Source organism: Caretta caretta, chromosome 16 (assembly GCF_965140235.1).
Source record: "Caretta caretta isolate rCarCar2 chromosome 16, rCarCar1.hap1, whole genome shotgun sequence".
NCBI classification, from domain to species: Eukaryota; Metazoa; Chordata; order Testudines; family Cheloniidae; genus Caretta; species Caretta caretta.
Window position 1 is genome coordinate 14824183 of NC_134221.1, and position 25335 is coordinate 14849517.

General features: G+C 51.6%; 1 protein-coding gene across 1 annotated transcript in view; it reads left to right on the top strand.

Annotated features, from left to right (window-relative positions):
* Nucleotides 1-25335, top strand: part of ASS1 (argininosuccinate synthase 1) — a 77258-nt gene that overhangs the window by 7065 nt on the left and 44858 nt on the right. Inside the window, exons 2-9 of the mRNA XM_048823265.2 lie at nt 264-314; nt 2117-2229; nt 5441-5509; nt 6607-6795; nt 12824-12880; nt 16101-16175; nt 23477-23547; nt 24681-24711. Of these exons, the coding sequence (XP_048679222.2) occupies nt 2122-2229; nt 5441-5509; nt 6607-6795; nt 12824-12880; nt 16101-16175; nt 23477-23547; nt 24681-24711 (600 nt within the window). The 5' untranslated portion in view covers nt 264-314; nt 2117-2121. The remainder of the gene's footprint in view (nt 1-263; nt 315-2116; nt 2230-5440; nt 5510-6606; nt 6796-12823; nt 12881-16100; nt 16176-23476; nt 23548-24680; nt 24712-25335) is intronic.

The window sequence follows — 25335 nt, forward strand, 5'->3', positions numbered from 1 at the left end:
AGGGTGACGGCTGCTGGGGGAAGCAGGATCAACATTCTGTCCTAGTGGTGCAGATCCTCCAATCCTGACTGCCATGTGTGAGATCAGGGTCATGTACCATCCTGCCAATGCAAAATGTTCAGATCTGCTTTAGCCCTGCCATGTCTCCGAGCAGGCAGCTGGCGTGCCTGGTCATGATTAGGATTCCATCTAAATTGTTCTTCCTTGTGGCCTTTTCATGTACAGTTGGATATATTGGTCTCATTTGCTTACCTCTTTTTCAGGACATTTGCTGACTGCTTGAGGAAGGATTTCTGCTTGTCCATCAAAGAAAGGTAATGGGCCAAGCTGCTTTTTGCATTTCTTGTTTCTTTTATGGTCTCTGTGCCTGGCTGCAATTTTCATGTAAACCAGGTAGCTAGGTGGAGTCGTGGGACTCTCGGTGATCTCTCTGCTTCTGTGCAGCTACCCAACCATCAGACTGATCAGGAGAAATGCTTTAGTTAGGAATGGAAAAAACAGTGGTGAAGGAACCCCACCCCACCCCATCCCACGGAGCCTGTCAGCTAGGATCTAAGGCCCTGGGGACATTAGAGAAATTTGCATCATCTGACCTCCATGGAGGTCATGACATTGTGCAACTCCCTGGAGATGGGCTTTCTGCACTGAAGCAGGGTGGGGTTTTTGCCTGTGCAGCTGAATGCCGTACTGCATCCAGTGTAAATCCTGCTTTGTGTTGGAACAGTGCAGTTGCAATGTGTGTTGGCACTTATGTAACTTGCCCGGCTTGAGAAAGTGGCAGCAAATAAAGGGCAAAAGTTAATCCACTGTCTGGGTAATGAAAACCCGGTTACGTTATGTAACTCAGTGACTTGCTGAGCACCCTTCAGGGAGGTTAGTTATAACATCCTTTCATTGGACTCCATGCTGTACTAGTTTAAGTGGCATGCATGGTCCTAGCTGGGGGGGAGAGCTGCTCAGAAATGTGGCTGGCTCACTTGCTGGCTTGTTTAAAATTGGCTTTCTGTGCATCTCAGCCTCGGTGGAGTTTGAAACTTGCTTTGCAGCCACTTTCAAGTGAATAAAACGTGATCACCATAAACCAGCAAGCTAAGGCCAAAGGACGCAGAGCAGTATTTAAACTGGAGTGAGTCTGCACCAAGCGCTAACAAGTCCACAGCTACCTGGGACCTCACAGGTGTTACTGTGCTGCCATGTTCAGCTTTATGGCAACACCAGGGACAACCTCCACTTGAGCTCCGGGAGAATCTCCACTAGCAGTATGAGGCCTTTGACACTGGTGGACAGTTCTGATTTTATCCAGTGGGGGGCAGTGGTGCACATACCAGGTTCATTGCAGCACTTACCTAGGTTCATGGGAGGTTTGGCTATATTATAGAGCCCTCTTCCCAGCACATACCCTGCCATTAACATTTCTGTTGCCCACAGAGACTCTAGCTCGCTGCACCCATTGGTCTCTGCCATTTAAGGAGTGTTTAATCTGCAAGGGGACTTTGCTCCTCACAGGCTGGTTAGTCATTCCCCAGATCTCTTCTGAAGGACTCATTGAAAGCTCTTTGAAAATCTAAATATGTTTCATCCCCTGGGTCCCCTGTCTGCTGCTGGATGAATGTCTCCTGTTCCCCTGGCAGGCTCACTCTGCCCTCCTACTTGAGAAATAAACCAGGCTGTTGTATGCGACCCCAGCAGGGGGCTGAAGAGTTTCTGTCTCTGACTGATACTGTTGTCTCCCTTCCCAGGCAAAGTGGTGCTCTGGCTCTGAATGAGGGTTTCTAGTCAAAGAGTCTGTGGTTTTTAATTAGCGGGCAAATCCCAGAATTGGAATCACAGCTCTGGGAGAGAGCAGCCTAGAGAACAGCGCATGGAACCAGGACTCCTGGGTTCCTAGATTCAGCTCTGCTACTTACTGGCTGGATTACCTTGGGGTTAGTCACAGCCCTGCTTGGTGCCTCCGTTTCCCCTCTGTGTAAAATGGGAATAACAATAGTGGCCTCAGGGTTAACTAAACAAGCTCCCTTCTGTGCTGGGCTGAGGGGCTGAGGCCTTGTCTGCGGTGGAGCACAGGTGAGTCCCTCACAGCGGCAAGTATATGAATGGGTCTCCCTGCTTTCCCCAGACACGATGTCTCAGTCCAAGGGCACAGTGGTTCTTGCCTACAGCGGTGGCCTGGACACCTCCTGCATCCTGGTGTGGCTGAAGGAGCAAGGCTATGATGTCATCGCTTATCTGGTGAGGAGCTCATGTTACCTCATGTGTCCTCTCTCTGCTGCCCCCCGCCCCCCCATCTTTTCCTGACACTCTCTAGCCCATCTCTTGCAGGCTCTAGAAAAGCGACAGACTCTAAAAAACAGTGGCTGGGCCCCCCTAGGGTGGGGTTTTCCGTGTTCCGCTAAACGGCGGGAGCTGTCAGAAAATAGCCATTTTTGCCAGCTCCAGGGCTGCTGTGAGCATCTGCCCCGATGGTGCCGGGTCTAACCGCAGCAGCCGGGAGGTGACGCGCTTGCAGGGCCTTGGGCTCCTGGAGTGACAGAATCGTGATCTTATTTAAAAAAAACAACCCTCTGCTCTTTTCTCTGTCCAAAGTGTCCCGGGAGTGAATGTGATTCAGAGGGCCCCGCTTCCCTGCCTGGGGCCTGTCAGGTGTCAGGGGGTCAAGGCGATTGTGGTGAGCGGGAACCAGCTAGAGCGGGTCTGAAATGTTGTTTCAGTGGAAAACCCCATTTTCATCAAAATGGAAACCTTAGAAGATGCTGATGAAATTTTGCTCAGGAAAAAAGGAAGTGGAGCGGTTTGGCCATTGGGGGATGGAATGTTTTGACTTTTCATTTCGAAACAATTTTTCAGACTGAAATTCCCTTTTTTTTTTAATCAAACATCTTTTAAACCAGAGGTTCTCAAACTGGGGGTCGGGACCCCTCAGGGGGTCACAAGGTTATTATACGGGGGTCGTGAGCTGTCAGCCTGCACCCCAAACCCTGCTTTGCATCCAGCATTTATAATGGTGTCAAATATATAAAGAAGTGTTTTTAATTTATAAGGGGGGGTCGCACTCAGAGGCTTGCTGTGTGAAAGGGGTCACCAGTACAAACGTTTGAGAACCACAGGTTTAAACAGTCGAAATGGGACCAGACGGCTTCCGTCGACCCGCAATGAATAGTTTTCAAAATTTTGTTTTTGCACGGAAATTTCCATTTTCTTTTCTTTCTTTCTTTTTTTTTAAATTTCATTCCGTTGTGGAATAGAAAACATTTCAGTATCTTGGAATTTCCCCGACAGAAAAACGCTGCTTCCCACCCAACAATAGCCCCTCCTGGGGCGTGAGAGGGTTAGTGGGGTGGAGGCAGGGTGAGGGTGGCAGTGGGGTCCTAGCTCCAATAATATGGGGAAACACACAGTGCTCTTCCTATTGCGTTAATCTCTGCATGCAGGAGCCAAGGCAGCAGCTGTGACCCTGCTGCCGTAGCTGGTTAAATATTGACTGTCTAGTACGTTCCCGTTCCCGGGTCAGTGACCTGGGAGGTTCTGCTCAGCTGGCACATTCGGTGGCCAAGTGGGACATGGCCCCTCTTGAGCCATTGTTCCCAATTGAATAAAATGGGACCACTGAGAAGCCTGGACATCAGCTTTGCAGTGTTGGAGTGAGACCTGCCATGCCAGCCTTACTGAGCAGAGACTCTGCCCCGCTGGGGGTGGATGGCTAGACTCCCAGTGTCCCCAAGGTGAAGGGACTTAGCCAAGGGCTCTGTCTCCTTTAGATGGCCAGGAACGAGGCCTTTGTCAAAAGGGGATCTGAGTCTATGGAGCAGATACAACAGTGACTGCAAACAAACAGATTCCCCCTAGTGCACCGGAGAGGTAAAGAGCAGCTGTCCATGAGCCAGGGGCACAGGTACGAAGTCAGCAGGCAAGGGGGTCCCATGCCACTCTAACTCTGGGCTGGGGGTTGCTGTTGGGTACACCTGGTGGCTGAGGGGCAGGAGCAGAGGGGCGCTAGAGAGGTGATGTGGCTGCACCTAGGCTGGGGGTGTTGGTCAGTGTCAATAGAAATGAGCATTGTTAATGCTGGGTGATGAGCAAGATTCAATAGAGCAGCCGTAAATGGTCCTGCTGGGACCGGTCTAGTAGAGGGGACTGAAATCTCCATGACAGTGCGTTGGCTTTTCCTGCCATGCAAGCGACTCAATCCAGACAGTCTTAGTGACGCTTAGTGATTATGGAAAACATAATCCTAACAATACATATACAATGATGGGGTCTAAATGAGCTGTTACCACTCAAGAAAGAGATCTTGGAGTCATTGTGGATAGTTCTCTGAAAACATCCACTCAATGTGCAGCGGCAGTCAAAAAAGCAAACAATGTTAGGAATCATTAAGAAAGGGATAAACAATAAGACAGAAAATATCATATTGCCTCTATATAAATCCATGGTACGCCCACATCTTGAATACTGCCTGCAGATGTGGTCATCCCATCTCAAAAAAGATCTATTGGAATTGGAAAAGTTTCGGAAAAGGGCAACAAAAAAATGATTAGGGGTATGGAACGGCTTCCGTATGAGGAGAGATTAATGAGCCTGGGATTTTGCAGCTTGGGAAAGAGGCGACTAAGGGGGTATATGATTGAGGTCTATAAAATCATGAGTGTTGTAGAGAAAGTAAATAAGGAAGTGTTATTTACTCCTTCTCATAATACAAGAACAAGGGGCCACCAAAGGAAATTAAGAGGTAGCAGGTTTAAAACAACAGAAGAAAGTATTTTTTCACACAACGCACTGTCAACCTCTGGAACTCCTTGCCAGAGGGTGTTGTGAAGGCAAATACTATAACGGGGTTCAAAAGGGAGCTAGATAGATTCATGGAGGATAGGTCCATCAATGGCTATTAGCCAGGCTGTTTGCTGTTTGCCAGAAGCTGGGATTAGGTGACAGGGTATGGATCGCTTGATCATAACCTGTCTGTTCATTCCCTTTGAGGCACCTGGCATTGGCCACTGTCAGAGGACAAGATACTGGGCCTGATGGACCTTTGGTCTGGCCCAGTATGGCTGTTCTTATGTTCCGCACTGGGCGCTTGGTGACCTAGGGGTCTCCCGAGTAGGGCAGCCTCCAGGGCTCATCTTGTGGCACCTCTGGGGGGCCTGGTCTCCCCTCCAGTACAGCTTGCTAGGAATGACCAGGGAAAGCACAGCTTGAAAGGCTGGGTCGATCTGTGTTCTAACCTCTGGCTCAGATAAATCGTCACAGCCTGGAGCCTTCTGTCCCTAAGAGGATTCCTCCCCCATCCTCTTACGGCAAGAAGCCAAATGACTGTGTGTTCCTTCATGCCTTGGAGTACTTGAGACTTGTCAGTAGGAGCCCGGTGGGGCCAAGCTGATGGGCTAGGGGTTGCCATCCTGGCTGGGGCCAAGCTGCTCAATCTCTTTCTCATTTTTACTTCCAGGCCAACATTGGGCAAAATGAGAACTTTGAAGAGGCGAGAAAGAAGGCGCTAGCTCTGGGAGCCAGAAAGGTAACACAAACCCTATTGCCTCTTGCGGGCGTAGCTCTGTTCTCAGTTCTGTCATCATGCCATCCCTGCAGCTCACGGACAGGTGTGCTATGTAAATTATACACACACCTGAGGAGTTAGGACCAGAGTTCTGGCTGCTTCAGCTCCGTAAGTACAGGGCTTTGCCACTGGGCCAATGAGAGCTGCATATCTGCTGGCTTTTCAGAATTTTGGGGGCATCTCCAGACTCTGGATGGGGTTGGCGGGGTGTCCTCCCTCCTCTTTGCCCAAGGTCAGAAGCGTTTTCGGAGATTTCCCTCTATAAATGGCCAAACCACCAATAAATCGTAGATGCAAAGAGACGTTACACATAGCCACATCCGTAACTCGATGTGTCTCTCTTGTTTCCTTAATCCTTTATAATCCTCTCTACAGCCAAATTTCGATATTTCTTCTCCGTTTCTCACTTCCCTCTTTTCCCTCTATCCCTTTTCTTTTTCTTCTTCTGCTCCTCCACAGCATTTGTGGTTTATTTTCCCTCTCAAACCTTTCTTCGTGTCCTTACAAACGAGGAGCAGTCATTTCAGGGCTGGTGGGTTCAAGGGATGGCTGACCAGCTACAAAGCCTTTCTGTCTGTGTCACTGGTTCACATCCAGACCAGGACTTAGAGTCATTCCCACCTGTTTGGTGGTCTCAGACCATCTCCCAGCGGAGGGAGGTAGCCCAGGGAGCCATGTGCTACTGCCGTGATATATCTGTTCTAGGACTAGAAAAGGGGCTGTGGTTTCTACAGTTGTTGATCCAGAACCTTTCACCCGCACCTGGAAAAGGGGAGATGCTTATATGAGTCATTGGTGACACTGGGCTGGTTTCATCCTCCACTGAAATCCGTAATGCTTCTCTGGGGATAGATTTGGCCCTTTGTCTCTGGGAAGTTAGTCAGATCTATAGGTGCAGATTATGGAAGACCTCAAACACAGGTGGTTGGAGCAGGGTTCCAGCCCCTAGGGGATGTTTCATCTATCGAATAAATGGATCTTCACCCCCCAGCAGCACCCTATCCCAGCAGGAGCCCTGGGCCACCCTCATTGCTTGGGGCTCTCTCTTTCTTGTGCAGGTTTACATTGAAGATGTCAGCAGGGAGTTCGTGGAGGAGTTCATCTGGCTGGCGGTTCAAGCCAATGCCCTGTATGAGGACAGGTATCTCCTGGGCACCTCGCTGGCTAGGCCTTGCATCGCACGGAAGCAGGTGGAAATTGCCCAGAAGGAGGGAGCCCAGTTTGTTTCCCACGGAGCCACTGGGAAGGTAAAGGAAGGGCAGGCCATTGCCTGGCAGCGGGGCTGGGCTTTGGGTGCCTAGGAATGCGAGGCTGGTAGATAGGAGTTCCCCCATCCCCACCACTTTATAGATGGGGAAACTGAGGCACATAAATATGATTTGCTGACTATCACAGAGCAAGTCCCTGCTTTCGGGCTCTTGGCTGGAAGCTCTCCTGCAACTTCCGTTAGAGTTAGCACTGGCTGGGGAACTTTCCTTTAAAAAAACAACAACAAAAAACGGATCAAATGTCCTGGCTTATTGAATGGAACTGACATGTTTTGAGTCAGCTCAATCTGTGGCTGCCTGAGGTGCCATGGTGCCTCATGGCAATTTCATCCCTTTGTTGATATTTCAACCTTTCATCCTCCTTTAGGTCTAAAACAACCCTGGAAATAACAGGCTTTCCACCGGGATGGCAATTCTGATTTTCCCCCAGCTCTGGTTAGAAACTTAAAAAACTTGTGTTTGCGTGGAAGGGGGTGAAGAATCCCGGCTCCCTGGGCCTCGCCAGACAACTGACAGCACAAATCCTGGATCAGGAGGAGTTTTATTTTAAAGGGTGGTGGTGATGGGGGAGGGAAATGAGCGGTGTTGTTCCAGCTGCCGCACGGGGGCCGTTGTGGCTGTGGGAGGCCCCCCGGGGAAGCAATCCCCGGTTTTGGTGCTGAGTGTGGCGTGCTGGGCCAGAGGGGGAGGGGGAGAACTGCTCATCCCCCTCCCCCTGCTGGTCAAGGAACCTGTGGTGCTGGGGTGAGGCTCAGAAATGGAGGGTTAACGCACGCTCTGCGCTCTACAGGAGTGAGAGCACAGTTGCGTTCTTGGGGAACTCCAGTAGTGGGTTAGTAGGGAGCCCAAAGGTTTGTTTTGACCCAAAGAGTGGCCTAGTGGACAGATCACAGGACTGGGACCCAGGAGACCTGTTCCTGGCTCTGCCACTGATCTGCTGTGTAGCTGTGGGCAAGTCACTTCCCGCTCTGTGCCTCAGTTTCCCCAACTGTAGAATGGGGTTAATGACACTGACATCCATTGTACTGCACTCTGAGATTGCCTGATGAAAGGTGCTAAGCATTATTTTTTATTGTGCATGGGTTTGCTGTCCCATTGAGCTCTGTGTCGCAAAGCCCCTGGCTTCAGTCAGGGCTGTGGCTGATCTGTCAGTCCTCAGCAGTAGGAGAAGCCTGAGGAACCTGGGTACCCTGGTTCGGATCCAGGGGGAAGGCGTTTTAAAAAAACAATCTCTCTCTCTCATCCGTCTGCAAACACGGATTGCTGGAGTGATCTCAGAGCCATGGAGCTGGTTCCCCTTGGCTAGATTGTTCTGTAGAGAGGGGGCAGAGATGTTGATACCAGATCAGAAAGTTTTTTGGCCAGCATTTAGCGCTAGAGGGGGCTAGCAATCTGCATTGAAAGGCAGTAGTCAGGTGTAGCTAGCTGACTGACCCACAGAGCGGGAGGTTACATGCAGAGATTCCCCGCTAGAGGCAGACAAAGACCACAGGACGGGTGCAGCTCAGCGAGAGAAGCGGCCCATATAAACCAAATGAGGGATGTCACTTTATTTCCTATGGAAAACGAGCTGGAGCTTTCTCATAGGGCTGGTCAGTTTCCATTTTCCTTTCAGCTAGGAGTTGCTTGTCCTCCATAGCCCTAACAAACCCCTGATGGTGAATTGCAACAGGGGAAACATTGCACAAATGGGGTACACCCCCTGCCCTGCCTCCTTGCTAAAATCCACAAGTCTCTAAACCTGCGTACACTGTCACCACTTGTCATTGGCCAGGTTAGAGCCTCTGTGGAAAGTGTTCATGCAACGTACGGCGAGAAGAGGCCTGGAGACAGAGTGGGTTGGAGGCTGCTCCTCCATAGTTACCATTATAAAACTTCTGTGCTTCCAAGCTGGATGCATGTTGGAGTTCTCCAGGTGATGATGTAGCCTGGGAGAGTCAGATGGGGTATCAGACCTCCAGGGTCCACAGAGAAGCAAAGGGATTCTGAAAAGCATCCTAGGATCCTAGATGTGTAGGGCTGGAAGGGACCTGCACTGAGGCAGGGGTAAGTAAACCTACCTTTATGGTTAGATATTAGGAAAAACTTTCTAACTTAAATATCCCTCGCTGCAGATTAAGCCAGTTACTTTTGTCCTACCTGCAGCGGCCTGCAAGAACTATTGATCCCCGTCTTTTTCATAACAACCCTTAACGCACTTGATGTCTGTGACCGGGCCCCCCCCTCAGTCTTCGTTTCTCAAGACTAAGCGCGCCCAGTTTTTGTAACCTTTCTTCATAGGTCAGGTTTTAAAAACTTTTTATCGTTTGTGTTGCTCTCCTTTGGAATCGCTCCAATTGTCCACATCCTTCCTACAGCGGGGGCCCGGAATTGGACCCCGTACTCCAGTGGAGGCCTCGCCAGTGCTGAGTAGAGTGGGACAATTACCTCCCGTGCCTTACACTTGACACTCCTCTTGATATACCCCAGAATGAGCTTAGTTTTTTTTCACAGTTGCACCACATCGTTGCCTCATTTCAATGTGTGATCCACTCGGAGCCCAGATCCTTTTCAGCAGTGCTGCCACCTGGCCAGCTGTGAGCGGGGAATACTTAAACTGACTCCTGGGCGCAGTAGCAATTGTCAGCCCGCGTATCTTGTTGCTGAAGGACATTTTGGAGGCAAATAAGCTGAAGAAGACTCAGAGGAGCTAGCGATATCCCCTGCAATTATACGGGCTCAGGTAGCATTTTAGGGCTCTCAAATCACTACTTCTCGTAAGCTGGTCATGAGCGGGAGACAGGGAGAAGCTTCCTGCCTCGTGCAGTGCCGTGTGCGGGGGGGATGGGTTATTTTATTTTATGGCATTTTGAAGCATCTGGTACTAGCCAGTGCTGGAGACAAGCCTGAATGAGCCATTGCTTCTGCTGGGGCATTTCCCGTATCCCCTCTTGCGCAGCCCCTTGTGGGTGTGTCCCAGTCACTCTGTTTGGAGACTCAGCCGCCTCTCACCTCTTCCAACCATCCACCAGAGGGCGCTCTTGAGTGATGTGGCACCTAGGGAAAAATCCCTCCTCTCTGCACTGAGCTCAGCTCCCCATTTCCCAGTTAAAATGTCACCTCCATTATTGGGTATTGCACAAACCAACCCTCCTCCCCCTCTTCCAGCGTCCACAAGCAGCAAGGAAGCTGCACCCTAAGCTGCTGCCAAGTCTCTAACTCCCCCCCCCCGTCCATTAAGCCGGGTCGGAGGGAGCGTGTGCTGGTAACTCGACCCGGGAGCGTGCTATCCCCGGCTGAGGCAGCAGCAGGGGCTTCAGCATCTTAAATGCGCACCATCTGCAGCGCCCTGTCTTGGGAGCAGATGGACTTGTTTGGGGCCTGTAAGGGAAATGAGTGCCCTGGAATATGTGCGTGTGTGTAATAGTCCCGGGGGGGCCTCCTTGGCCCAGCAGCAAATGTAACCAGCCTGATCTAGAGAAGAGGGGGTGCCCCATTTGCCCGCGATGTTGGTGGAAATTGGGCCTTTGTCATCTTTCTTCCCCTAGAAGCTCCCAGAGCTGCTCAAACCCTCCCTCTCCAAGGTACCTGGCCTCCTTGGGAAGCCCTTTCCAGGGAGCTTGTTGGCAACGTCTGATAATGAAGGGGTGTCCGGATCCACCAGATCATCAGCCATCTCTCCTGCCTGGACTCTCACGAATCACTCCTGTTCCTAGGGGGCTGGGCCCTCAGCGAGAGTAGCTCTGGTTTAAAGCCAAGCAGCTGCACTAGGCTGGGTGTGGGACTGCAGCTGCGTGCGATGGCCCGTGGCACCAAAGGGCCAGGTTGGCAAAAGAGTTTGGCCCTTTGTGCGCATGTGGGGAGAGGAGCTCAGCTAGTTGGGCAAATCTGGCCCTTTTAAGTGACATTTAAAAACTAGACCTTTGGTGGAATACACCCATGGTGCTACGGGCACTGCTTGATGTATGTGGAGGCTATTTCTCTCTCCCCTCCCTCCCGCCCTAGCAAACACTGGTGAGAACGTCTTGGTGCTGTTCTGCCATCCTGCCCAGGGCACAGTTCTGCCCCCGGTGCTGGCGCCAATCGACTGTTCAGCCTTCACTATGGGACGTAGATGCATCCGGATGAATTCAAGATACGTAGACCACAAGTTAAAGGTGGAGTCTCTGTCTCGGGGCTTGTCTACATGGGGAAGTTTACTAGCATTACTCTACCAGAATAACTGTTTGGAAGTGACCTAAGCTAAACCAAAAAAAGATCATTCTTATTCCATATAAAGAGCGTGCCCAGCAGGAATTATACCAGTGTAGCAGTGCTGGTAAATTACCCCATGTAGACAAGTCCTCCGTTTCAAATGTCTTTCCGACCTGGGATTGTCTCAATCTAGCTACTTGTGCAATATCCAGGATCTTTATGACTGAAAGCCCTGAGTGGTCTAGTAGCTGGTGGTCCCTTCAGGACAGTTCAGATTGGCTGCGTTCCCCTTGTAATGATTTGCTGCCCAAGAGCACCGTTCTCAAATGAAGGGCCCTCATCTGCCTGTGCCCAAGCCTGGTGCGCTTCTGGGGGCAATGCAAGGGAAACATGCATGGCATCAGTTAACTAGCATCATGAATAAGATGTTGATGTACCTCACTACCCTCTTGTGGATGGAGCCAGAACTGCTCAGCTGTGTGCCATAGGCCCTATATTGCTAGCAGCTAATGGAGATTCTCCTTTTGCTTTTGGTAGAGGAGGATCTGGGTTCCATCCCTGTTTTGTCCTGAAGTTCTGAATGGCAGCATAGCACGAATTGGAGTCCTGAGCAGCCACAGATTTGTTAGTGGATTGTGGCAGACCCTTGGGTTTATTCATTCGAACTAGATGGCACCTCCTGTTGAGAGACTGCTTGTTATGGTTCCTGGGTGCTAGGGCAGGGGATGATTAATACAGGTATCTCAAGCTTGGAATGGACTTAGACATCCCTGTGCAAACACACATGTTCTGCCAAAGACTTGGCCTCAACAGTGCATTGCAAGGCCATCGCTGACTTTCCCAGCTCTGCGTAGCACCTGGCTAGGAGCTGAGGCGGAGACGCACGGAGCGCTATGGCTGTGACATGGCACTGAGCCAGCATTCGTCTTCTCCAGGCATTTTCAAACAGATGGGTTAGTGCTTGCAGCGAGAGGAGGTTAATTAGAGACAGATACTGTCTGGGTCTCTCTGGCTCTCATGCTCTTACAGTGGTGTACTTAGGGGCTACTTGCCCATTAGCCACTGTCCCAGAAAATATGGCAAATGGGAGGCGTGGACAGACCAACCCTCACTTCTTTCCCTAATTCAGGTTTTTCCCTTCTTTCCAATAATTGCACATTTCCTAGGCCTGGTTGAAATATTGACGGTTTTGTAGTTTCTCTTCTTCAATCCAAAGCTGCAGAGTTTTCCTCCTTGTTTTATTTGCCAACAGTGGGGCAGCCAGATTGAGTAACTGGGCCAGAACCTCGTCTCGTTGAAGCTGGGGAAGCTTTATGAGCTAGGCTAGCTGAAGATCTGATCTGCTGAGACTTTCACAGTCCCTCTCCCAAACCTTCCCCACCCTTTGGGTCCTGCTGGGCTTTGGCCTTCAAGGGCCTGTCCAGGGAAAGGCCGTTGGGACTGGGTGGGGACATGATTGCCTGGATGCTGGCTCGTCTCTCGCTTGCTCTCACAGTGGGTTGGGAAATCCACAAGGCGTCACTGGTTTTGATAGACTCATGTTCTCGCATCTCATCTGCTCTCCCAAAGACCTCTCCACCTAAGCCTGAGCCCCTGGAGATGGCATTCACAGCCCCAGACCTTGGCCCTGGCAGGGGCACCCGGCGAGGGGCCAGAGACCGAGCCTCAACTCTGAATGGGGACAACAGGCTTGCTCCATGTAGGCCGGCTCTGGGATGTTGTCTCCTTCATACATTGGTGGTGGCGTGGACCGAGATCACAGCCTTTCCCACCAAGTCTGAACTCGTGGGATGGGGTCAGGGCCATTCCTAAACTCCCCTCTGTTCTGTTTCAGGGGAATGACCAGGTTCGATTTGAGCTCACCTGTTACGCCCTGTGCCCTCAGATCAAGGTAAGGCGTTTGGACTACTGCTCCCACTAAGCATGGCCGTGTCACAGGCTCCCTTCGGGACGTCTGACTGGTGTGGGGAAGGGTCTCGAGTATCTAGCTGTCAGGTTTGCCCTCTGCACAAGGGTCTATTTGTGTATTCTGGTATGACTCCTACATTGCAGATGCTGGAACAGTGTTCCCCACCCTTGCCCTCAGATGGCTTGATGCCCCCGTTTCACTTTGTGTTGGCCAGCTTCAGTGCTTTGACATGAGTGCCCATGGCTAGGTTCCCTCTGCCAGCTCAGCCACCTGCGGGGTGTTAAAGTCGCCACTAGTCGGAACATTTTACTTCAAAAACACTTTTCATGGGGGAAAAACCTGCCTCCCGCCCATGAAAATGTTTGTTTGTTTCTTCTGAAAGTTTCTGTTTTCAACAAAAAAACGAAAAACCCAAAGATTTTTCCCTTCCTCCCCCATTCTGTTTCATTTCCCCATTTTGAAAGTGCGGGAGGGGGAGGAAGTGGGGAAAATGGGGGAAAAAAATTACTTTTTTTTTTTAAATTAGTTTTTGAAAATTGATTAAAATTCAGTTTTTCGATTCGGTGTTTTCAATGAAAAATGGAAAAAATTTCACACACACACCTCCGCCCATTTAAAATCTTTGTTGAAACACATGTATAATTTGGCGCAGCTCTGGTGAGTGTATTGTTCAGAATTGCTTAGGTGGCCCATAAAGCCTGGAAACCTTTAATTTTTGGGGGGTGGGGAGCACCAATTAGCCCTCAGCTTTGGGGTTTTCGAGGACCCCAAGAAATCTAATAACGGAGCGAGCACCGTTTTGCTTTCATCATGCTTAGTCAGCTGACCAGAAATGGGCAATTCAGATTGGATAGAATCTAAGCCCTGCCCCCATCCAGAACCTTGGACCACACCTCTGGTCTCCCGCCTTTTCTGAGCTTGAAATAAGTTGGCTTAAGTCGCTGTAGCATTCCTGGCTGTCTCTGCTCATCCAAGTTCTGGATGGGACGAGAAGCATCATGATATCACAAGACATTCTTCTGGTAGCATCATGGACCTCCTGCAAGAGCCCCAGGATTTGGTCTTTGGGCCCATTTGGACCCAGATTTCAGTTTAGCAGCTTGGGCTTCTCTCTCATTTTTCCCGTCCCAACTCTGCAGACCCAAGAAAGCATCTGTACTTGGGTGCTGATCAGACCCAACCAGCCAGCCCTTTAGGGATCTCCTCGTGACACCTCTTTGCTGCCAGCATCACACCCAAGTCAGATGTTACTGAATACCCCCAGAGACTCCACTGAGTAACTGCTCACAAATCCACTCGCTCAGGGCCTGAGCCAAAGCCTGGGGGAAGACCCCATTGTCTTGAGTGGTCTTTGGATCACTGAATGCATGCATGAAGACATCTGAATGCGGCATTGTCACCAGGCCCCTTCATCCTACTAGTGCTTCCCAATGTGCAGACGGGGCCCAGGATCTGTCAGCTTGTTCACTAGCCCTGCAGAGAGAAAGGAAAGGTGCAGGGTCTCTGGATAACCTGCTGTTGGGAGCTTTATTTTTTAACACAGACGCAAGCGACTCAGTTTCTCTTTAACAAGCTGCCAGCTGCTCAAGGTGACGTTTTGGCATTTGAGGGGGCTGTAATGATCTTTAATTGACCTATTTTTACCCCAAACACCACAGTGCTGTGAAACAAACAGTAACAAGGCAGCCGCCTTGAGCGGCTGGTGGGATAATGGACACGTCCCCCTCCCCGCAAGCATATTCTGCTGCTTGTTAGGGTTACAGTGGCAGCTTGGAAGGGTCTCAGGTTACTCAACCTTTGTGTGGGGAGATTAAATCTCTGCCGATGGATGTGGTGTGTGCTTCAGGCAATGAGAATCACTTTGCCGCACTCCCTGCTCTGTGAAACTTGCAAAACTAGTCCCCAGTGTCTTTTGCTGGCGGGGAGGCTGTTCTGATTGATTCTCTCAATGCTGTTTGGGATTCGGATGTACTGATGAGGAAAAGGATTGTAGTGACTCGTCTGCGGAAGGGTGTGGAGGGAAAACGGACTGGTGTGTGAGGGCAGTATTATTACTGGGGAAGAATCAAAAGGGAACAGGCTTCGGTTGTGGTCTCGTTAAACCTCCAAAGATTGACTTGGTTCCTTTTTATCTGAACCAGGGAAGCTCCTGCGGTGGGTGGGGTGGAGACAGGTCCATATACACTATTCCTATTCCCAAAACCTTCCTCATCTCAGCATTTCGCGGCTCGCAGTAAAATTCCTCTCAATACCCTGTCCCGTCCCCCTGATCTCGCTCTTCTAGGGCGAGGCGGGAGGTGTCCTGTCAGCCGGTGGCATTACCAAGGTTAGTTAGGGCAGAATCAGGCCCTCTGTCATGAAGGTCCTGAGGAGACATGAAACCATGCCGCACAGATGAGGGAGGATGAGGGGGGCGATCGCTGAGTCCATCCGTCGTGCCCAGCAGCTGTGGTGGTGGGATGAAGGCCTGACTGGGCCATAGAGTCTGAACTCCTCTCTCGCCGCTGGACGCAGCCTCTGCCTCCGGGTTGAGGTGCTTGGGCAGAGGGAAGCTTGTGCGGCTGCTCCCTGGTCTGTGGCTGACAGCAGCCTTGGCGTTCCCGGACCTAGAGTCCAGTGCCTTCCCCAGCACAGCAAGGAGGGGAAGGGGGCAAGTTTGCCTGCTCACTGGGCAGGCCTGGCTTTACCACGGTGCTTTGCTTCTGGAGAAAAAACAGAACTGCTGAACCCTTGCCTGGGGGTGGAGGGTGATCAGGCCAGGGGCTTTGCGCTCGCTTTCACGGCCACGGCAGGTGCTGGGGCGGGTCTGAACCCTGTGCCCCTGCACCAGGGGGACTCAGCGGGGCGAAGGCCCCTTCAGAACTGGCAGGCCCCTTGGCCAGAAGAGTGCCACTCTCCACCACGTAGGTTTCCTCCCACCGACTGACTGCATAGCTGAGCTTTAGCCTGCAGGGGAGAGTCCCCTGGCTCAGAGCGGCTCTTTCCGACTTGGGGCTGCTGCGTGTGAGCTTGCCTGGGGCTTTGTGGGTCAGGATCTCTGCATGGCTGGGCTGGCCCACGCGTGCGAGCAGGGGTCTCAGAAAGGACCCGCTGCTGCTGAGGGACATGGAGAAATTGGCCTCCTCCCTCTGGCAGCTTGTATTTGAAATGCTGCAGAAGCAACCTCGCTCAACCCGCTGTCTGTCTCTGCCCCATCTCTCAGATCATTGCTCCCTGGAGGATGCCGGAGTTCTACAATCGCTTCCGCGGACGCAACGACCTGATGGACTATGCCAAGGTACGATCTCCCCTCCGTGGTGTCAGCTGCGCCCCTCATCCTCATGGCACTTGCCCTTTGCCCCGACGTGGAGGCCTTTTCTTGCCTCTGTTGTCCCCCAATCCGTCCCACCCTCTGGGCCATGGTCACAGTTCTCGCTCTGCCCGGGGGATGGAGACGACATTAGATTCACTTAACTGTTCCTTAACTGGCCAGGAGGTGACTCGACTGGGGAATGCCCAGGTGCTCCCGGCACATTGGCTGCAAAACCTCCCCTGAAGTGCAAGAGGCGGGAACTGACCCCAAGTCTCCTGCGTGGCAGCTCACGGTGGTTCCACTGGGCTGCCCCACTCCAAATCTATCACTCTTCGTTGCACTGGGGGGTAGCATTAAGAGGCACCGGCCAAGGTCAGGGCCCCATCGTGCTGGGTTCTGCGTAGACGCGTAGGAAGAGACAATTCCTGCCCCCTAAAATCTCCCAGTCCTAAACTAGACAAGGCGGAGGTATGGAGGAAGGAAGGATAATTCTCCCCATTTTACAGATGTGGAGCTGAGGCCCAGATGGCCCGGCGCTCTGTTGCCCCGCGTGATGCGCAGCCATTGACACCAATGCAGAGCGGAATCAGAGCAGTAGCGTTTTAAACCCACTGTACACTGGGGTGAATGACGGCACGTGGTGCAGGGCAGTGGACAGTCAGGCCCAGAGAGATTAAGGGTGAAATCTTGGCCCAATGGGAGTTTTACCATTGACTTTAGGATTTCACCCTGAATTAACTGTTCAAGGTCACCCATGGGTCTGTCGCAGAGAAATGAATCCTGTGTTCCGAGTCCCCATCCTGTAACTTAAAGCACACACCCATCCTTAGTCTCCCTTTAATCCTCATGATGCAGTGTGGCCTAGTGGATCGAGCACAGGACTGGGGCTTGGGAAAATCTGGGTTCTGTTACTGGCTCTGCCAGTGGCCTGCTGGGTGGCCTTGGTCAAGTCACTGAACCACTGTGCCGCAGTTTCCCCATCTGTAAAATGTGGATAATGACACTGCCCTCCTTTTGTAAAACGCTTGGCGGTCTACTGTTGAAAAGCACCATGAAAGAGCTGGGTTCTGTTGCTGTTCATTATTATTATTGTCTTGATTCCTTTTTGTTTTCCAATGCAAAGGTGCTCTGGATTTAGCTGAGCACCATCTCTCATGTCCATTATGGGAATTAAGACTGGCTCTGTGTGATATTTCTGCTGCTGTTCCTGGATGCAAGGGTGTGTGTGATAGTGTGATGTTTTAATGGCCCCTAATTACCTGGATGTTAATTGTAATCCATTTGCCAAGGAAACTGGTCCCAGCTCAATGGCTTGCGTAATAGACAAAGCAAATACATTTTCCCTTTTGTCGTCCCTTCCTTTTTGAAGTACAAGTTGCAATAAAACATATTAGAAGTTTTTCATCAGGTTCTTTAAGCGCCCACCAGGGTACCTTTCTTTTTTAGCGACTTCATGGAAATGCTTGACAACTGGGCTCAATCAATCAAAAGGGAAAAAGCAGCTCTGTGCATAAACCAGAAAATTGCTTCAGTTTTTAAATAGCTGCCGTCTAGGCTGGCTGGATAATATCTGTGACACCAAGGTGCTGAGTTGGAGGGGATGCGCTGCATGGAGCGCTAACAGCGGTGACCGAGGCCTCAGCATCCCATTAAACCCCAGAGTGCTGTGTGTTGAGGATTGTGTTGCCATCTGTTGTTTTATTATTAAGAAGGCAGTTTACAAGAGCTTCCCATATGTTGCCAAACAAATTGTCAAACAGCAGAGTTAGGAAGAGAGCTGTGTTTTTATTATATGGAAAATAGTATGTGTCTCTTTATAAAAGCAAAAAAACTCACAAAAACCCCAAAACAAAACCCCACCAACACAGTTTGGGAGCTCTATTTAAAAGGACAGGGTTGCAAACACAGCTTTCAGAGATACTTGAGCTCCAGGCCTCTCTTTAACGTACAGACAAAAGGAGTTTTCTATTCTTTCACGATCCATGATCTGAAGAAATCAGCTGTTCTCTTCTTGCAGGGCCCAATCCTGCACCTGTCTAATCTTACACACCTGGGTTCCATTGGGGTCTCAACAAGATGAAAATCGGGCCCAAATTGCCTTTGATAATTTTACTGCTCATGTGAGTAAAGTGAAGCACCTGGGTAAAGAGTTGCAGGATCAGGGCCTGGCACACGTATGTAGCTTTAGTCACGTGAGCATTGGCATCATAAGGGTGTTGGCCAGATCAGGCCCTCGAGTTAGTTTTATGTTTGTAATCTGATGCTGTCCACTTAGTTTAGTTCTGGAAGTAGGTGATCAAATGGGTGCTTTAGGAAACCTAACGCAAACAGAAATAGTGGCACTTCTGTCTTAAATTTCACAGAACGCAGGTGTTGGGTGTGAGGGTTTTTAAAATCTGTCTTTGAACATTGCCAGAAATCCAAATACAGGAACATTAGGCTGGTGCCAGAGGAAAAGTAAGTGAAACTGACGATAAACACAAGTAAAACAGATAAGTCTAGTTTCAGTGAAGTTGGTCCAATATGAGAACATTAACCATTTGCTGACTAATGATGGCTTTCGTCAAATAATGTACCTGGATAACGTTCACTCAGATCTACCTTTCAATGCCCAAGCTCAGTGAAATGCAAAAAGTAAACAAACTTTATTGTGAGTCTCGGGTTATTGGGGGGGGAGTCTTCAAGCCTTAGCTCCTGGAGTCATGTGATGTGAGAATCTCCGCTTCCATTTTTAAAATCGTGTTTCTAGCACGCCTGGCGTAGAGGAAAACTTGACCCTTAAAGTCTCAAAAATCAGAAGGCAAATTAAAGTAACCCACACTGTAGTATTTTTAAAAATCTCAGGATTTTTTGAATGCCTGCAGGCTCACAGTACTGAAAGGGCATAAATGGTGAAACGTCTATTACATCATTTCTCTGTCAATGATCTATGGCTTAGTAACCCGGAAAAGGATATTTTAAAAATATGCAGGGCCCAGTCTTCTGCTAGTATAAATCATGGCCATCAGTGGAGCTAGACTGACCTCCATCAGCTGAGCCTCTGGCCCGGAGAGCCTCCCTCTCCTCTCCGTTACAATCTCATACGGCCCAGTTTTAGCCTTGTGGGACTATTCATGCACTTTGAGCATGTGCATAAATGTTTGTCTGCAGGCTTGGGTCTAAATTCGGAGTAACTTGGTTGAGGCCAGTGGTGTGACACCAGCCTAAAACTGGTGTGAGATCAGAATTGGACTCCTGAATCGATCCTGGTCTCAGGCTAAGCAGCCCAAGGCAAACGCAACTTTGAAGTGACAACTGTTATGACCATTTTGTAAAAAACACATATAACACCAGGGAACTGGAAACTGGTCTGGATTTCAGATTGAAATGCTTGTTTTTTAAACTCTAATTGGAAACCCAATTAATTTTTCCATTCAAGTCCTGTTAACCTGTGAAAACTCAGGGTCTGAAGGAAAAGGATGCGATGCTGGCGATGATTGGAGGGAGGCAGGGGCGTGCGTGTGAGGACAGTTGTGAAACAAGTGTGCAAGCGTTCATGCTCTTCTGCGCACAGGCTCCAGGGGAGTGGGCTGGAGGAAGGGAGCTGTTAGCAGACAGCATTACCTCAGGGCCACCCTGTGCTGGTGATTATGGCTCATTAAGAATAAACAAAGAAGAGCATTAATTGACTAACAAGCTCTTGAAAGCTAATGGAGGGATCAGCAGGCTGCTGGAGTGTGAACAGGGTCCCCTCTGTCAGGCTGTGGAGCTTGGACGTGTTTCATGGACCCTGCTCTGAGGGTGAGGGAGGAGGTCTTCCGGGGGGGGGGGGTTCCCATTGGGCAGAGTCTGCTTGGAGATCCTGATCTGGGATAGGCGGGCCTGTGCATGCCCAGGCATGGTTATAGACAGACACACGTGTAGTGTTTTGTCCTGTTTGTGCTGTTTCCTTGGTGTTTGAATTTGATCCTGGACTCAGGATGGGGTGTGTGTGTGGGGGGGATTTCTCAGTCTGTCTGAAGTTTGCTGTCCCTTTCTGGTCTCCAATGTCACGTGGCCGTCCAGCTCTATGGCTGGCCCATGTGCCCCAAGGCCAGCAGGCTTTTTACCCACCTCTGATGGGCCTGGGGAAATTGTCATTGGTCTAGGGTTCCCCAGGAGCAAACAGAACGGATACAGCCCCTGGTGAGGAGCTAGTTGGCTCCTCCTTCATCCATTAAAGCGCCAGGGTGGACGCTCCGGGGTTTCTCAAACACCTGGCAGCAGTTCAGTCATTCGTATTTGGCTGCAGATTTGCGCAGCATGAGGACACAAAGGGAAGGCATTGGGTTGGGCCATGCCGATATGCCCTGGCTGCTGGGGGAGCTATTGCTTTGTTGGTCACTGGTGGAACAAGGGTCTGTTTGCATTTTGTTTTCCTCTGGGGCATTCTGGGTTGGGGGGGCCTTTATAAGAGAAGGTTTTACTCATCTCCATTGCGTCCAAGCACCTTCCAGGTGTGTATTAAACAACGGGAGCAGCAGCTGTCACATGATTGGTGCTTTCTCGCCCCGGGCTGGGGGAGCTGGGCTTGCAGTGCAGTGAGTGAGTTTTGGTAGGGTTTGGTTTGGTGTTTTCAGGGTGCGTGCTGCTGTGTGTGTGTGTGTGAGTGTGTGTTAAAGAAGGCAGGTTAAAGTGCACCTGGCACTGGGAGCAGAAGGTGTGAGGTTTGCAACGGGATTGATTTTTGGCTGTATTCTGAACCCATGAAAGCCAGGATGACAATGCGAAGTGCTGGCCCAGTCCTGGCTCCAGCAGCCCACACAGCTCCTCTCTTAATCCGAGCTCTGCCTCTTGTCTGTTGCATTGCAACTGCATCTCTGCGGCCTCCCCGCTAATTCCCTGCGCTGCCCATTCGCCTCATGTTCGAAGCCGTCTCACCAAGTGAATTGTCATCCGATAATTGAGTGAGCTGGTGACCTTATGAGGGAGCTGGGTGTTGTGCCTGTAGGGGGTGGGCAGCTGAGTCTGGGTGGGTGCGTGACTCCTAGGGGCACCGCATATCCATGCAGCCATGTACGTCTGTGTGCCAGGGAAACGCACATGAGGCAGGGAGGGGGGAGCGAGCGAGCTCTGCAGAGCTCGTGGTGAGGTGTCTGTGTGAGGAGGGGTGTCTGTCTATCTGTCTGTCTGTCTGTCTGGTGCTGCAATACAGCTGTGGCCATTCCCTCATCGACCGCTCGGTGCTGTTAACTGCTGCTGAATTTCACCGTAGGATCAGCAGGGATAATTCCCCAGCAGCTAGAGAGGTGCCTGGGCCAGGCCTGCAGCTCCATGCGGGAGACACCGGACCAGGCCCTCAGTAGATGCCGATCATTGTAGCTCCTGGTGCAGTGGGTGGCGTGCTGTTGATTGACACCTGTTCCTCTTGTCTGTGCCCTGATGCTGGGGCCACAGAGGGGCCTGTTGAGATGCAGGGTTCTTTCCTCACGCCACTGCCTTTCACACCTGCTAACTGGGATTAGACCCCGGGCCCTGCAAGGTCCCTGCAAGGACCATGGATGCAGCGTGGCAAACTGTGGCTTTAGTCTGGGCTAGGGTTTGATCCAGCCCCTGGATAGGGGAAGTGCAAGCCCTTTGGCCCTACCCTGCAGCCCAGTGCTTTCCAGGAGTGGCCGGGGGCATGGCCGGGGCTATCCGAAGAGTGGGAGAGCTCTGAGCAGGGCCCCAAGGGTTTTGCAGTCCCCAGTGTAAAAGTGCAAGAGACCCGCTGCTGTACATGCAGAGCAAGAGGGAGAGGTGGTTGAGGAGGAGAAGTGGGCAGATGGGTAGGCTGTGGTGGGTGAGTGGGGATGGGACTGCGGCAGGCACTGCTGATGGGCTGGGGTGAGGGTGAGACCCACACTAGCTTGAATCTCGCTAGCCCCACTCAAACTGGCAGTGGAGATGCAGCAGCACCAGCTTCGGCGTGGGCTGTACGAGCTGCCCAGGACCCTGGGTCCGGATGTGCATTGTTAGCCTGTGCCAGGGTCCGTGACACCACATGGTCGCTGCTGTTCTCAGCCGGGCTGGCCGGGTTCAGGTCAGTGTGGGTGTGCCTAGCCGCTCTGCAGTGCAGACTGACCCTGAGAGCGGAGGGTTGGATGGAGGTGGGTCGTGGGTAGGTGAACAGCTGGGGAGGGGTGTGAAGGGGGAGCATGCGTGGGAAGGGCAAGTGAATGGTGTCAGGGTCCTGAAGGGGGCAGGGCTCAGGCAGGCCGAGGTCCGTGCCAGAGGTCAGGACCGGTGTCGGGGTTCCGGGCCCAGAGCGAGGGTCGGAAGCCGAGTGAGAGCTGAAGGATGCTGGGAGTTCAGGAGCAGGGAAGCACGTTCCGTCATGGCGGCTCACTGGGGATCCCCGCCGTGGCCTGGACCCTTCCAGGTACACCCAGAGGGCATATACGGGGGCAGGAGACAATCCGAAGCCTCCCAGGTGGCTGCCAATAGGATCTCTCAGGCGGGACTTCCTGTAGAGTGTGTCTGCTGCAGGTTGCGGGGAGCGGCCAGGTCACGGCTGCCGCCAAGTGGCACATGGCAGTGTCCACTGCCTGATGGTTCTGCTGACCTGGGTGCGACTCCTGCCAATCTTTAGCAATGGGAGGGTAGCTGGGGCTCTCTGCATGCGTGTGCCCAGGTGAGCGAGCCATTTTAGAGGGGATGAGCAGCCTCATTGACTTAGAACAAAGGAGGGATGTCTCTGACCTCTCCATTCGTTTGGCTTCCCTCTGCGGGTAAAAGATGTTGCCTTAGGGCTGAATGGAGCGATGGCGCTGCAAAGCCTGCGTGCTAGCCGTTAACCCGAAGTCTCTGCTCACGTCGTGGGTTGAGGGTGCTTCGGGGCAAGGAACCAGTCTTTCTGCCCTGTGAAGCGCCATGCATGGATATGGCATGGTATCCGTAGTACGAAGAACACAGGTGTGCAAGATCTGCCAGTCCCTCGGTGTGTGAGTGAATGTGGTTCTGAATGTGGCCCCAGGAATGCAGTGCTCGTGTTCACTTCATGCTGCCTTTCCAGGTGGGCAGTAGCTTGGATCTCCTGGAACCTGCTTTGGCTAGAGATGGCGATTGGCCTTGCCAGTGGGGTTGTGCCCTAGTCTCTTGGAAAAGCTCCAGGGGATCTTTAATTCACACTGCTGCCAGGTCCCCCATTTACATGCCCGTGTCTTGATGGTAACAGCAGCACCGGGTGATGCGCAGGGTTTTCAGACCCATGCCCTGGGCAGTAATGAACCAGTCTGCCTTTCTCACCCAGCTGGAGTTCTGAGCCTGTTTTCCCTTCTCTCCCACAGAAACATGGCATCCCGGTTCCGGTCACTCCCAAGAGCCCCTGGAGCATGGACGAAAACCTCATGCACATCAGGTGAGCTTGGGCGGATGAAGGAACTTCCCAAGGGTGAGGTGTGATCAGCACACTGGCCTGATTCTCTGTCCTGCGCCTTGTGCAGTCATTTCAAAGCAGGGCAATGGAGCATCGGGCCCAGCATCTTAGGTATCAGACAAGGGCTGTCTTCCCCGGGTGCGCTGGGTTCTGACCCAAAGCTGGTCTGTGAAAGCTTCAACCCCTTCTCTGTGGAGCTCAGCATCTCTCCCAATGCCCCATTTCCCAAGTAGAGAACGGCCGTTACTTTGCTTGTCTTCCACACCTGGAGTGCCGTCAGTGGTAAGAGCCCTCTGATGAAGAACCCCCTTGACACGTACTTTCCTCCAAGTGCATAATTTCCCTGCATTACAGACAGACAGACAGACACACACACACACTACTCAGCATCCCTGTTTGTGTGCATAAGGATTAGTAATAGGAGGGACAGAGACTCCTCCACCGCCTACCCCTTCACCGGTGAAGCTGCTCCTCTGTCTAGGTTCTGCGGGTGCCCATTGCTAGTCTCTGAGCAGCTCTCTGTAGAGCTGGTCCTTGTGAGTCTCCCCTGGTGTAAGGTTGCGACCTCTTCCCTCTGATGTTCTCCTTGCAATCTTGCATGAGCGATGGCGAATGAGCATGTCTTGCTCTCAACTAGTCCCAGCTGGAGAGGATCATGGGGATGTAGTAAGAAACTTTCCCTGGGAGACAGGTTACTCCATAACTACCCACTGCAGGGTTTCTTACATCTTCCCCCAAAGCAGCTGGTACTGGCCACATAAGAACAGCCTTACTGGGTCAGACCAAAGGTCCATCTAGCCCAATGTCCTGTCTTCCGACAGTGGCTAATGCCAGGTGCCCCAGAGGGAATGAACAGAACAGGTAATCATCAAGTGATCCATCCCCTGTCTCCCATTCCCAGCTTCTGGCAAACAGATGCTAGGGACACACTTCTGGAGGTAGGATACTGGACTAGATGGACCCAGGTCTGATGCAGTCTGGCAGTTCATATTCTCAACCCTATGGTCCCCGTGCTACTCTGTGAGATCTTCCTGACTTTGCTGGGTTTGCATGGGCAGATCTTGGCCCTATCTGTAGATTTTGTTAATTTCTTTATCTCTCTCTCCCCTCTGAAGCTACGAGGCCGGGATCCTGGAGAACCCCAAGGTAATCGATCATCTCCTTTACGTCTCTTGTCTTACATGGCAGTGACTAGGGCCGAGGGCGTGTGATGTATTTGCAGCCTAATTTGAAATTTCACGGCAGGCCGTGTGTGGCGGGGAGGCCAAGCCCTGCCATTCTCCTCCCCCACCCCCACCCCCGCCTTCTCCCTGCTGGTACGTTAATTGCTGCTGGGATGAATAGGGGAAGGAGCTGTTTCAGGGTGACACTGAAGGAGAAAATGTCATTGGGAAACAATGAAGAAGCAATTAGCCAGATGAGGCACTTGACTGAGGGAAGAGGGCGCAGGTCTGGGTGCTGAATGCACCCCAGCTTCCAGAGTGCCGCTCTTGTCCCCATCTGGTGCTAGAGAGGGGGTGGCAGGTGCAACCTCAGACTGTTGGAGCGGTTTTGGTCATTCCCCTGCCCATGTGCCACTCAGGAGCCACGTCCCCTCCAGCGTGGCCCAGTTCCGTAGCCCGGGCATGCCTCTTGCTCGCTTGTCTCTGTTGTGAAGCGAAGGGTTAAGAGCCCCCTGGAGGGATTCCTCTCCAGGGGAGGAGTGGGAGCTCTGTAGCGGGATTAGAAAATCCCTTTGTGTGGGGATGTTGCAAGGGTACCTTCTCCGGG